Below are 15150 nucleotides of genomic sequence, written 5' to 3'. Positions count from 1 at the left end.
AATTACGACCATTTTGGTCGCATATGCGCCCAAAATTTGACCTATGCGACCTCAAAATATGTGGGAGCATTTGTGCGAGTGCAAAAAATTGTTGTGCGCGACCAGTTTTTACTGCAAAATGTTCACCACATGCGCGGATTCGGGAGACGTTCACACAGAATGCATCTCTAAGCTCTTTGTCTGCACTTAAAATGCGAATCGCAGCGCTCAGGAATGGTTTAAAACAGTTGTCATGTCGACTTGCTGCAGTAAAAGCCAAGTCTGTAATGCTTGCCCCGCCTTCGCGCTCTTCTTATTGGTCCACCACTGCTCTAGCACTGAAATATCAGCTGTCAAACACTCAGTCAAAGCCTTCTGGCTTGGAATGACAGGGAGAGCTACTACCGTGAAAAATTGTTGCTATTAACATGACGTATGCATTTAATAAGGTACAGTATACGTCAGAAGCATCAGTGCAATATCAGACAGCACCCGTGAGAACAGCACAGTTATACCCTTAACAGATTTATTCATGTCCAGCAGTGCGTGCAGGGCCGGTGAGCGGTACGTGTATCTTTTGGTCATTCAGTTATGTTAAATAAAACCCCTACTTGATTTCATGTTGACTTGTTAAATTGTTAGATTATGTTCATATACAAATGAGGAGTAACTCACGATATGCGCCATGATGCTGAGTTTGTGCAGAGACGGCTGTCGATTGAACAGAACGATGTCTCCATCAATCATGTGTCTCTCCACCACGTCTCCGAATTTCAGCTCCTGAGCCATTTTCTCTCGATTACCGTACTTTAAAAACCTGAAACACAACACAATCAGACCATAAACAACCACTGAAGGCATGATGCTTGGAGGAAAGGAAATAAAGCATGCATAATTTAAGAAATATATTATGGTTATTGCATCAATAGTATATATGTTTTATCTGCATCACAGAGAGGTGTGATTAAATTACATTTATTTTTATGTGCCCAAGCATTTGTTTCATGGATTGGTTATTTATCTAAGTTTGACCAATCAGATGGAGTCAGACTATTTTTAGTCCCGCATCCACATGAGGTGCTGTTCTACTATTGGCTAAAGTGATGAAAAAGGGCTGAAAATTAAAGAGCCCATATTATACATGTAATAGGGTCATATCTTGGTTGTAAGGGTCTCCAACAACAGTCTAATATGCATGCAAGGTCAAAAAACACTTTCATGGTCTTATAATCTGCATTTATTTTTACCTAATTATCCCAGCGACTCCCGTATGAATCGTCCAGTGATTCATTTGTTCCCAAACCCCTCCTTAGCGCGAAGCTAATCTGCTAATCTGCTAATCTGATTGGACCGATGACAGTCTGCTGTGATTGGTCGACTGCCTTCAGTGAAATGCCCAGCAGCTAATCAGCAATATAGAAGTAATCACAGTGCATACACGCTCGATAGTGTAAGGTGTGGAGTTTAGTTCCCAGTGGGTCAATGTATATACAGTCGATGGACTTGAAAATACAGAAGACTGACTATTTTATTAAGCAAAAACTCCAAAAACTGTCAAGGAGATCTCCTAGCTTGTCTCACTCTGCTCTTTTCACAGACACACACACACGCGCACACACACACACAAACACACACATTGCCCTCGTCCTTGCGCGTGCACACACACACACACACACACACACACACACACACACACACACACACACACACACACACACACACACACACACACACACACACACACACACACACACCTACACATACACATAACCCTCCTCTTGACGACAATGCGCGCGCACACACAAACACACACACACACACAAATCCGGACGAAAGCGCGTGCACATGCGCACACACGCACGCACACACATTACCCTCCTCCACGGAACGTAAACAAAGCAGCACGGGTCGCGTTTTTAACGTGGCTTTGCATGCGATTTGAGAATATAACGAGTTAACCTGAGACAGTACACGCGGTTACAAGTAACAAATCACAACTAAATACATTTGCAAGCTCGAGTAAACGAGGCAACAACTTTAATCGCACGTACTTACACTTGAGAAATGGAGGAAGAAACTGATCATGTCCTGACATGTCTATCATTAAGTTACTCTCTACTGATCCTTCCTTCAACAAATGCTGATGAAGTATTCTTTGTAGCATGTAGTTTCCAGAAGTTTCCAGTAGTTTCCAACTGCTTGAAGCTGGGCTTATGCTGAGGTTTCATCTTTGGGTAGATACTCGATAATATCCATCTGCAGTGTGACTTCAATCGACCGGCATGTTTGTGTGTGTGTGTTTGTGTGTGTGTGTGTCTGGGTTTCTGCGTCAGAGGGCGGGGCCTCAGGTTTGAAATCTCCCGGGTTTGCGCGTGCACGTGAATAACTTGGTTTCGTTCGTACGTCATGGCGAAACACCTAATGACTCGGTATCAAGGCGACTCGTTTGAAGCACTATGAGTCGACTCTTTTATAGATGAATCAACAGTTTTAAACACTGTATTCTTACAGATTTAAGCCTTAGCTGGATACTTCACTTCACTTAGAGCTGTGTTACACACTACATGGAGGGGCATTTTCAAAACCCATAATATGGGCTCTTTAACACCAATGGCTGAAGTCGAAACGAGGGATAAATAATGACAGCCAATCAGAATTTAGGTTTTTAGTCAGAGTTTAAACTCAGACATTAAAAAATATTAATAATTATTTTGGGGTCGTTGGCTTAGAAGTGGTATACGTACTTTAAATTATTTATTTATTACTGGTAAACTAATTTCTTATGATGACTTGAAAAAAAAAATTTAATTAGAAGGACAAGATTTTTGGAAATACTTACAATTCAGACACTGTTTTAAAACAAAGGTCCCCAAGGTACAGAATAAGAGTATGTTGGAAACATTTTTCTAACTCCCAAAACAGCTTCAAATAGTATCACCGCTTTACAAATTTAGTTCAAAGATTAATGATAAAAACTGTGAAAATTTATTAATTAATTTTCCACTATGAGAAGCAAGAGGTAAATGTACACAGTATAAGATACTTCATCGGTATATATTACACTCCAGTGCGACTTTTTAGAATGGGATGCTTAGATGATAATAAATGCAGGAAATGTAAGAAGGAGATTGGTAAATACTTAATTGCATTATGGCAATGTACAAAGATTCAACCCTTTTGGGAATCTGTGTCAAGACATTTAGGTAGATGTTTGGGGTTTAATATCCCTCTCACCCAAGATATGCCTTTTGGGTCAGTGTATCTTTTGGTCATTGGATTTTCATTTTAGAAACGGATATTGAAAAACCAAAAATGGTGGAAAACGAAAAAACAAAATTCAAAAATAATTAGATTATCTTTTTTTTTTTGAATAACAAAAAATAAAATCACCAGAAAACAAAAACGAATAAAGACTTGTTTTTTACATGCTGAAACCAGATAGGCTGACTCATTGGTTTTCGTTTTTCACTATGAAAACGAAATACGAGCCGTTTTTTCATTTTTGTTTTAAAATTCAAAAACCAAAATCAAAAAACGGTTCGTTTTTAAATATCCGTTTCTTAAATGAAAATCCAATGACCAAAAGATACACAAGCCCTTTTGGGTGACAAAACTGAGGGCCTACTCACACTATGCCATCCGTACCGTGCCCAGGCCCATTTCCCGGTTCGTTTGAGTAGTGTGAGTGTGCTGAGTTGGGCTCAAGCACGGTTCACTTGGCCGGCCCTGGCCCGGTTGGAAGAGGTGTGCCTTAGCCCGGTTCACTTGGGCTAAAAAAAACGCGCCAAAGCCCGAAACTGAAAGCGAGACGTGACTTTTGGGACTGTTTCATATGGATTTATTAATCATTATTGTTCAGTGAACACAAACTGCCGTCGTTTATTAAAGACGCAAACCCCTCACTGCACCACAGCTGCACCTTCAGCAGACCTCCTCATTCCTGCAGCACGAGAGCTTTATGATTGTTTATGAGCGCCAAAAGTGGAGGATCTGTTCGGCGAAATACCTGACTGCGTGTCCCCGCATCCCTAAGGACTGTTTGGTGAAATTTTTGACAGCATATCAAACCACTGAAACGATATAACTAGAGAAATCTCCTCTGTGCTGCTGAGTGAGTGAGAGAGCACTTCTCACTGAACAGCGCAGCAGCGATGACGTAAGCGTGCCGAAGCCCGTTTGTGGTGTGAGTGCGGGCCGTCGGGGGAGACGGGAGGGGGGACAAGCGTGCTTTGGCCCGGTTCGAGGCAACTGTACCTAGTGTGAGTACGGCCTGAGGTTCCACATGTTACAAATGATAAGTTCACCCTTATAATTGTGGACATTACTACAGCAGCACGTATAATGCTAAGATTCTGGAAATATATTCAATGCCCTACACTTAAATTATGGATGAAATCCATGATTGAGAATGTATCATATCAGAGAATGTTGGCCAAAATGAATAGTGATTACAAGGAAATAGGTATGTGGGAGATTTTCATTACCTCACTTGAAATGTGAATGTATCTATCCTGTATCAAGCTCTGTACTATTATTTTTAGTATTTCTATACTTTTGTTACTGGTTATCAAATTATTTATTTTTTAAATAGATGAACAAGTTTATAAATTGTGAAGAACTTGTATACATTTGATATATTTGTATGGTATTGTATGTTATATCAAGAATAAAAATTGCATTAAAAAAATAAAAATAAAAAACACACACAAACTACTAAATATCTTTAAAATGACAGCTTAAATAATGAAAAAATAATTAAATCTATTAGCAAAATCTCGATGACAGAAATATTAATGCTTTAACTCTTTCTTAGTTACTTAGACCTGAAACATGCTCATTCTAAATCCAGCACCGCTCATGAAAACTGACTGGACTTATTAAAGTCTACATACTGTGTAACACTTCATTTTGTATCTCCAATGTATCTCCATGTTTGTTTGTTTTTTCTGTTGTACTACTAAAACCTTAAAATAACACTATAAAGAAAGAAATAATTCATAATTCTGTATGACTAAATCTACAGACATAAACTAGAATAAAACAAAAAAAACAGACAAATTATATGAAAATTAAAAGAATAATAAATGAGAGTCGTAACTATTGCTGTGTCCAGGCATTTGTTTGTTTCATGGAAAGGTTGTTTATTCAAGTTTGACCAATCAGAAGAGGCTGTACTATCTTTAGCCACGTCTCCACATTGGGTGCTTTTCTGCTATTGGCTAGAGAGATGAAAATATGGCTGAAAATAAACACCAATGCCTGGAGTCGAGATGAGAGACATATAATATTTATTTAAATAATAATATATAAAATTAGTATTAATAATAATGGGGGGGCGCGGTGGCTCAGTGGTTAGCACTGTGGCCTCACAGCAAGAAGGCCGCTGGTTCAAGTCCCGGCTGGGTCACTTGGTGTTTCTGTGTGGTGTTTGCATGTTCTCCCCGTGATGGTGTGGCTTTCTCTGGGTCCTCAACTTTATTGTACGAGTGTGTGTGTGTGCGTGTGTGTGTGTGTGTGTGTTTCCCAGTACTAGGTTGCAGCTGAAAGAGTGTCCGCTGTGTAAAACATGCTGAATAAGTTGGCGGTTCATTCCGCTGTGGTGACCCCTGATGAATAAAGGGACTAAGCCGAAGTATAATGAATGAATGAATATTAATAATATATAATAACAGCCGATCAGAATCAGTATATCTGAATATCGGTTTTCAGTCATTCATAGTGTTTTAAAGTCTTGAAAATGTTTGCAGTTGGATGTTTTGCCTGAATTAGATGTAAATCTTTTAGAAAAACATCCCACATATGTTAGTATGATCACTAATAAATTTATGATTTGAAGAAAAACAGCCTAATAAAAAAAGTTAGACCACAAAAACTCATTATGGCAATGTTTACCAATATCACATAATTTTCCAGTATCCCGCAGCACTAATATAAGCCAAATTGAGTTTATTTCTCTGCACGGAGATATAATGATGATTTTAAATAATGTTTAAACGAAAAGAAAAAAAAACAATTCTGAAGTAATATCATGAACACTTTTGTCATGCTTTACTCTAAAAATCTGAATTTGCATCAGAATGCATCGCTACTCAACACATCGCAATAAAAAACTACTGTCATGAATTCAGTATGGAAAAAGAGCAGCATGAACATTTGGCTAAACATCTTTTTTGTGTTCAAAAGAAGAAAAAAAAAAATGAAACACTTTAATTTAGGTCACAATACACACATTAACTAACACTAATAACTGAATAAATTGCCAATTAGCTGCAGATTAGTTGTACGTAAGGTTGTGTTTAGGTTGAATTAGGGATGCAGATTAAGATCATACTTTATAACTACTAAAGAACAGTTCATATCATAGAGCTAATAAGCCAGTTTTTAATAGAATGAATTATGAGCTAAATTAAGTGTTATGACAAAATGATTTCTGTCAGGTTTGCATTGGTGTGATGATGATTATTGTTGTGTTTTATGACCTCTTCATCTGCATGTGTCTCTGCTGAATGAAGTTTGCTCCTGGATGAACTTCTGGACCGTTTCGCACCAGTTTCCTCATCAGCTCAATGTTGGCTTTATTCACCTGAAGGACAAAAATACAATAAAAGTCTTCATATGACATGACAGATAACAGACATGTCAATCATCCACACTATAATACATTATGGCAAAGGTTTTGAACATGCTTTACCACTGCATGCAGTTTCAGGATGGACAAATATTTACGGTCACTCTAGAAAAAAAAAGGTTTTAGTTTTAAACATAATTTAACACTTTCTTTTAATTTAATTAATTTTGATGAGACTATTTTTAGAATATTTATTTATAGTGAATTTATTTTACAAAACAACAATTTAATATTTCAATAAATATAAAAAAAACATTTGTTTTAATTAAAGCATTTAAAAATATTTTAATAAACATGTTTTTCATATTTAATTCTTATTTTTTATTGCTATGTGAAAGTAGATTTCTCATATTCATGTTGATTTGATTAAACTAAATGAAAAATGTAAAGTCAAAAAACTAAAATACAAGCCAAAAACTAAGAAATTCAAACTTATTGGTAAAAGTATCAACGATATTAATATTATAATATTGTCAACACGTCTAAATCCACAGACATTAAAAACTAAAATAAAACACACATGAATAACTTAAAAATTACAGATTAAATAATGAAATATTAAATCCAAATTCAATCTATTAATAAAATCTCAACAACAGTAATATTAATACTTCTGCATGACTAAATCCACAGACATAAAAACAAAGCTAAAACTAGAAAACACACAAATTACATTAAAATACAATTATAAATGAAAGTTGTATCTATTAGTAAAATCTTAAATACAGAAATATTGACAACACGCCTAAACTCACAGGTATTCAAAACTGAAATAAAACACACACAAATAAAATCCAAGCTTAAATCAGGGGTGCCCAAACCTTTTCGTATGAAGGGTCAAGAGCCGTATGTCGAAGTTAAATATACCAATCTAGAAAATATTACTTTAAATTTTAATATCTAATGCATACTAACTTTTTAAATGATAACTTACTGCAATTAAAACAATCACATTTACAACACAGTGGAGTTCAATTCAGAATACACAAGCAGAATCTGTCTTTGACTTGATTTGCTCAAAGTCTCTGTCTGGTGACAGTGTGTACATTTAAACTAAATCTGATTAATTTACACCATTTAATTACAGTTTTTATCAACAAAACAAAACAAACAAAGGGTTTCATTAAATTTGAATTGACAATCTCGAAACCATACCAATCATTCTCTCTCTCTTCTCAGATGGGATGGCGGGCCAAATCAAAGGTTACCATGGGCTAACTTTGGCCCGTGGGCCCTTGTTTGGGCATCTCTGGTTTAAATAATGAAATAATAATTAAATGAAAAAAACTATTAGCAAAATCTCAATGACAGAAATATTCATCCCTCAAAATAAGTAAATCTAGCCATGAAAAAAAATAAACTAGCACACAAATTACATTAAAATTCAAATAAAAACTTATAGAGATAATAAATAAATTCAAAATATTGGTCAAATCTCAACGACAGAATTATTAATACTTCTGAAAGTCTAAATCCAGGCTTTAAAAAAAAACACACAAACAAAATCACTTTATAATGAAAATAAAACCTTAATTAAATAATAAGTGAACATTCAAACTATCAGCTAAATCTCACCAGCAGCTAAATTAATTAAAATGCATGGGTTCGATACTGAAGGAATGGGCAGGAGATGGAAAAATTTAATGCAGAATTTGTAAGCAGCATGAAAAGCATGTGATAAATGGATAAAAGCCCCGTGATTTAAGGCACATTTGTGCACTAACTTCACTCTGACCTTCTCTGGATAGGTGAGGATTTTGGCGACATGAACAGGAACTGCGACTTCATCAATCCGCAGGTTGGGGTCTGGAGAAATGACTGTTCTGCCGGAGAAATCCACTCTCTTTCCGGACAGGTTTCCACGAAAGCGCCCTGAAAACAGCAAGAGAGACGTGACACCGTAAGGGCTCGTTCACACAGAATGCATCTCTGCTATTAAAAAGGCTTAATCTGGCCGCTCAGGAATGGGTTAAAAAAGTGCATCATAGCACGAAGTCTATAAGACGATGGACCCAATGTTGAATAAGTCGTAAATGTACATTCAGCCTTTTTAAATAACCACAGTTAGCTTAATTACTTGGTAAATAATTGCAACAGGTGTAAACACAGCCATTTCCGCAGAGCCTGAGGGGCTGTACCTTGTTTGCCCTTGAGTCTTTGCACAAAGCCGCGAGTCCATTTTTTGGGGGCCATGTTGAGCGGGATGCCGGACAGTTCACTGTTGATGTAGAGCGCACACTGGAGCTGCAGAAAGTCCCAATCCTCCATGATCATCTGTGTTTTAGCTCCTGTCATGCGGTGCTGTGGGGGAACAATCATTACACATTTACACACAAATATATGAACATTATATATGCTCAAGCACATTCAACAAGCGCATTTATAATCGGACTGAAACGTTTTGAAAAGATTTTTGATCATGTGACCTGTACTAACAAGTCTGACCATGTGAACTGAGCTAATGAGTCTGATCATGTGACCTGCGCACCTTCTTGATGACATCATTGAGGAAGATGATCTCGGTCAGCTTCATGGTCAAGTCGTCCTCATTGGTGCCTGATTTGAGGTCGCTGACGACGGACGGCCGGATGCACAGCGGCGGCACCAGCAGGCGGGTCAGGATCAGGTCGGCCGGTTTCCCGGATTCGGGATTCATCAGCAGAAGAGGAACGTCCTTATCGGGGATCCTGCGGAAGAGATTCAGCACCACCAGCGGATTCAGGTTTTCCTGGAGATCAAAACATAAACATAAATCTAAACATAAACATATGTGTGTGTGTGTGTGTGTGTGTGTGTGTGTGTGTGTGTGTGTGTGTGTGTATATATATATATATATATATATATATATATATATATATATATATATATATATATATATATATATATATATATATATATATATATATATATATATATATATATATATTAGGGATGTAACGGTATCAGAATTTCACGGTACGGTAATACCTCGGTATGAATGTCACGGTACGGTATTTATTGAATCATTTACAGGAAAAAACAAAACTTATGAAAATACTCCAAAAAAGTGCCAAAAGTGTCAATGACATACAAATTAGCCATCTATCTGTAAGCTTTGAAACAGGAACTTCAATTTTAATAACAAAAAACTATTAAACCATGTAAAAAAATAAAGTTTCAATTTAGTATTGTTGAAAACTCATCACATTCAACATTTAATCACACTCAGCCCATCTACCCAGATGAGAGCTCTGCTAGTCGGACTTCTCATCAAGCATCTCCCGCTGGATCTAATCTCACTATATTTATTAAACGGGATATTTCATTTATCTTGTTGTCTTTATCTAACGACATATTCCCTGACTTTGGGCATTGGAATCTATTACTTGTTCTCAGATAACGTGTTTTGGCTGAGCGCAAAGATAAGTTAATGATTAATGTAACCACGTAGCCTATTCTGTATATTGACTGATCGCTTGCCTTTATTTCCTATAATGTATAAACTTATTGTATGTTATACTTTTATAATGGCCATTATCGATTATTAAAACTGATACTCAGCAAAAGAGAGGGTGTGTTTCGTATTTTCACTGAAATTGAAAGGAGGCAGTTGTTATCGGCTCCGTTTTGTTATAAATATCCAGACAGTGAAGATGACGCTCATCTTATACAGCACGGCGCCTCAACATTTCTGCTGTCTAAGTTGCTAATATTAAAATGAAAATAGGCAGTTCCTTAAATCATGTTTACATTTTATTGTTGAGAAAGTGAAACAATGAAGCCAGGGTGATGTGAATGAAGTTATAAAGTACACTGTTCCCTTTGAAGATTTACCCGTGTCCTCGGTATAGTCTGCTTTTCCATATCAAACTGAGAAGAAGAGACTGCAGCCTTGATCAAACTTGCGAAGTCTGAACTTACACGGAGATAATGCAGGACTGAACTGTGCGTGTAAAGCAGGTCGCACACCAGAAACGACGCTCGGCGGCGCGCCACGTTGCGCCATGTATTTTAGAATTCTAATCATAGGTTTCTATCAGGATACACACACCGGCGGCTGTCGGCGGCGCCCGGCGACGGCTCAGGACGCAGTTCATTTTTCAGCCGCGCCACAGAGCGCCATCTGATTAGTTTCATGTTAAATATCATTCGAATGTGCGCGTCTGGTGTGCGATACTTTAATCTGTCATGTACGCGCCGTGTCGCGGCGCCGAGCGGCGCTTCTGGTGTGCGACCTGCTTTAGAGTTTTCCAGCTCTTTTCATCCCCGCTTCTAGCAGCACACTCCATTTCCGCATTACTGGATCTGTAGCAACAACAGACCGCAAGGGATGATGGTCAAGCCTGGGCTGATGGGAATTGTAGTTTCCGGTACCTCCCGTTCGCTTCATTCGCCTGAGCAAATTTTCTCAGAAGACCTATAGTTTTACCGAGTCATGCGACTTCGGTAATATCGAAAAAAATTAATATTGCGGTATGACGGTATTTACAATACCGTTACATCCCTAATATATATATATATTTTTTTTTTTTTATAAACATATTTATGGTTTTATTTCAACATTTGTACCAAAACAGAACAAAAGCTTGTACAATAACACTGATGCCCCATTCACACGGGGCGTCAGCATCAACGCAATGTGTGTGTGTATATATATACACACCTGAATTAGGGCTGGGCGATTTGGCAAATTCAATTTGACCAATTTCAGTTTGACCGATTTCAATTTCGATTTTTTTTTTTGTTGTTACTAGTCTTCTCAAAACATTACAACAACATTAACTGAAGTAACATTCTCTTTAAAAGTAACTTGAAAAACCATCTGGTTAAGAAACATTGTGTTTTTAATGGCCATGTCATACAAAAATCGGTCAAGGTGTAAATAAATGTAAAACTAATTCACGAGTTATATTGCACGTGCAGGAATACAGAGGGATTTTTTGCAAGTTTTGCTGAGCCTAGGAAAGATTGTCTCTTTCAGACTTTGTCTTCTGATTGAATGTCAGGTTGTAAAGCTGCTGCCTTTTTCTTAAAAAGATACTGTGGAAGAAAAGGACTGAACATGGAAACTGTAAAGCCTAATTTAACCCAATGTGTGAAGTTGTGGACGTAAAGCAGGAGCAAATACAAGCACCAGATGTGTGTCTAATATAAAATAATATATTTAATCTATTTTTCTTTTTCCACCTTTTAAATACCGATCATTTGATGCGCTTTGCTCCACTCTCTGTAATATGCTGGCTGATCTGTCTGGTTTTCAACTAGGTCCACTAAATGACGTCATGGGGGCGGCTACTTTCATTTTCACTGCTACAGGCCCTCACCTCTACTCGTGTTCAAACCAAAAGATCGGCGCGGTTTTTCACATGGCAGGCTTTTACGTCGTTCATACATGTTGAGATCGAGTTTATCGACTTGGTGAGGGAATATGTCTTGACAATCCACACAGACGTGACTCAGACTAATGCAACAAGTAAAATCCTACATGACTTCACACTTTAACAGGCAGTCAAGCAGGTCGCACACCAGAAGCGGCGCGACACGGCGCGCACATGACAGTTTAAACTATCACACACCAAACGCGCACATTCACATGATATTTAACATGAAAGTAATCAGATGGCGCTCTGTGGCGCGGCTGAAATATGACCTGTGTCCTGAATCGTGGTGCTGCGCGGCACGTTGCTGAGAGGCGCTTCTGGTGTGCTTCCTGCTTCATAAAGAGTAAACCAAAGCGCATTAGTGCCATTATAATGTGTTAAATATATATTTTTGAAAAAAAATTGCGATTTCTCGATTTGATTCAAAATTAAATCACCTGAAAACGTAAATTCGAATTAATCGAAAAAATCTGAAAAATCGCCCAGCCCTAACCTGAATGTTTAGATTTTTTTCATGTCTGAAATTCAAGTACTTTCAAGAACCGTGTGTTCGGTAGTGCTGTGATACTGACCTGTGCTCGGGTCAGCAGAGACTCCACTTCTTTATTGTGTTCGATGGCGACGTCAAACGACTGCAGAAAGTCCGACACTGCGGGGTCGACGACCTTCTTCGTGCTTTTATACTTTTCATGAATGATCTTCAGCAAACCGCATTTCTTCACAGAGCCTGAGGAGACACCAGACACACTCATTACACCATAACACACTCACCGCATGACATTTCACCGTTAATCTTTGAACCTTCTTTCTTTTTGTTTCACAGCATTGATGGGAAAACAGTGGCATTGATTAGGGACGTTCTTTTGTCTCCCTTGGTCTGAATTTAATAATTAAACCTCTTCATGCATGCTGGACTGCTGACTAAAAAATTTATTGCACCAAAATATACAGCAATAAAGGACATTATTAGAATTTTAAGACCATTTTATACCACTTATTATATAATGCCAGAATGACAATATAATATCATCATCTATTCAGATATAATATCTATCATAATCAGATCTAATTTCAGCTGTCAGACACCCACATGAAAACACACTATAGTCATTTACAGTAAATACTGCAGTGCCCTTAACCATACTGACACTGACACCTCCAATAGAGATAGAGATGTTGCACAATCAGATGTTGCTTGAGTTGTTGTTTATGTATGGGTGGGATATATATTGCATCACCAGGGGTCCGTTCTTCATACCTTGCTTGAATGATCTAAGATGATTTGGCAGATCCTGGATCTGTTCATCTTGATAACTGATCTCTCGCTAATTTGGTTCTTCAAACAAGTTTGCGAATCAGATTAGAATGTCTGGATGAACTGATCTGAGATCGCTGCGTGTGTTGTGAAGGACAGATCTATCGATTCTCGAAATCATGATCAGCAAAGATTGGCTGACGGCACATCAGCGTAATGACATCATCTGATTAATATTCAATTATACATTTGAGCTGAATTACATCAAATTAGCAGTAAACGGTTTATTAAATATGACACGCTATAACCTTCCACATTTGTTGTGAGCTGCAGGCTTAACACTTTCATGTGTCAAGAGTATTCATCATGTATTTCAATGCATATTAATGTGTTTCAAGAGTTCCCACTTAGATATGCTTAACACTTATAGCAGGTTTGGCATGCTGTCCCGGGAGAGAACCCTGAGCTCGGAGATATTTGAGCCCAGGGCTCCCGCCCGGTCTAGAAGCTTATCAGGAGAACCGAGATCAGGTAGGTCTCGATCGCTCCCCCTTTAGAAGGGGAGAAAAAGGAGGAGATGGGGTGGAAGGGGGGATTCTTCCAAAATGAAGATAGTGCAATGAGGAGAAAGTGATCCATTTATACTAAGCTAGGATCATTCTGATTGGATTATTACTGATTACGGATGAGTGGCCAGCGGTGCACAATCATATCACGTGCTCCTCTCGAAATTAGTTTATGAAACTTCACTTAGTTCTACATTTAGAAAATATTCTCTTTATTATAATAGCCGGTTTTTTAATCGCTGTATGGAATAACTGGTTGTTTACAAAAGCATTTTGATATTGGTAAAGGCATCTGCAACTTCTGTGAAGCATCAAATCATATTAACTGTCAAAACATGTTGCATAAATGTATTATTGCTTTAAAAAAAGAGTCACATATTGTGCATATCTATCATAAACATTGTTCTAAAGCGATCTAAAAAGTTCATATCAATAAGTTTTCTCTTTGCACCACCAAGTGGCAGTCTTTGTACTTTCATTTCGGAGTGCAGAGTGCAAGTTTTATTTATTTATTTATTTATATATATATATATATATATATATATATATATATATATATATATATATATATATATATATATATATAGTTATAAATATTTACTATTTTCCCAAGTGTATAACTACTACTGTAATAAAATATCAGCATTCGGTACATACTTTCAGTATTTTCTTTGCATGAACTGAGCCGATCTAATCCTGTTTATATGAATTGAACCTGCTGCCGAGCAGATTTGATCAACCAGAACTGTTGCCATGACAACAACTCTCGGATTAGCTTTGAAGAACGAAACGATCCTGGATCGTGTCAAATCGCCAACATCCACATCCAGCTAACTGAGTAATCCACGCTCGAAGAACGGACCCCAGAAATGATTGAGGTCATGTCCATGTGTTGTGCGATAATCCATACATTGATTATTGTGACAGGCCTATCAATGGAATGTTAGAAGCAGAAAAAATAAGCACAAAATGTCAAAGCAAATCCAAGCATCCCAAAAATCAGCTCAGACCCCAGACTAACGCGTTAAAACAGAGTAAAGTGTGTGGTTGGATTGAAAATAAATAATAGCTATGCATAATTTTATTACTCATTCATAAAGCATGTTTAATTGATCTGGAGCCTTTAATATGATTTTTTATTTATTTATTTGGCAAATTAGGATAACTTTTCCAGCTTTTGCAGTATTAGATTTAACATTTAAAATACTTGGCAAGCCACTAATTATCCCCTTACATGTTTACAAGTGATTACTAATAAGTTTATTTTTCCCTATAATAAACTGATAATAAAGCAATAAAAGCAGATGAGTAGATTATTGATTCAGTCGTGTTTTGTACCGTTAAATGCATTGCAGTTGAGGC

The 15150-nt window shown here is 37.3% G+C and overlaps 1 protein-coding gene across 3 annotated transcripts in view; it reads right to left on the bottom strand.

Moving 5' to 3' along the window:
• The window catches only part of polr3a (polymerase (RNA) III (DNA directed) polypeptide A), a 69902-nt gene that overhangs the window by 46004 nt on the left and 8748 nt on the right, over positions 1-15150 (bottom strand). For all 3 annotated transcript variants that reach the window (XR_012387690.1, XM_021480157.3, NM_001276496.1), the window contains 7 exon segments: positions 15127-15150; positions 12540-12694; positions 9096-9335; positions 8746-8908; positions 8343-8479; positions 6459-6562; positions 655-796 (listed from right to left, as the gene is read on the bottom strand). The exon segment at positions 15127-15150 is cut by the window's right edge and continues 148 nt beyond it. Coding sequence is in view for 2 of the 3 variants with exons in the window: in XM_021480157.3 (XP_021335832.2) it covers positions 655-796; positions 6459-6562; positions 8343-8479; positions 8746-8908; positions 9096-9335; positions 12540-12694; positions 15127-15150 (965 nt within the window). In the remaining variant the exon portion in view is untranslated.

This window comes from Danio rerio, chromosome 12 (assembly GCF_049306965.1).
Source record: "Danio rerio strain Tuebingen ecotype United States chromosome 12, GRCz12tu, whole genome shotgun sequence".
Taxonomy (NCBI): Eukaryota; Metazoa; Chordata; class Actinopteri; order Cypriniformes; family Danionidae; genus Danio; species Danio rerio.
The sequence above is the reverse complement of the archived record's forward strand: the minus strand, read 5'-3'. Positions and strand labels throughout refer to the sequence as shown.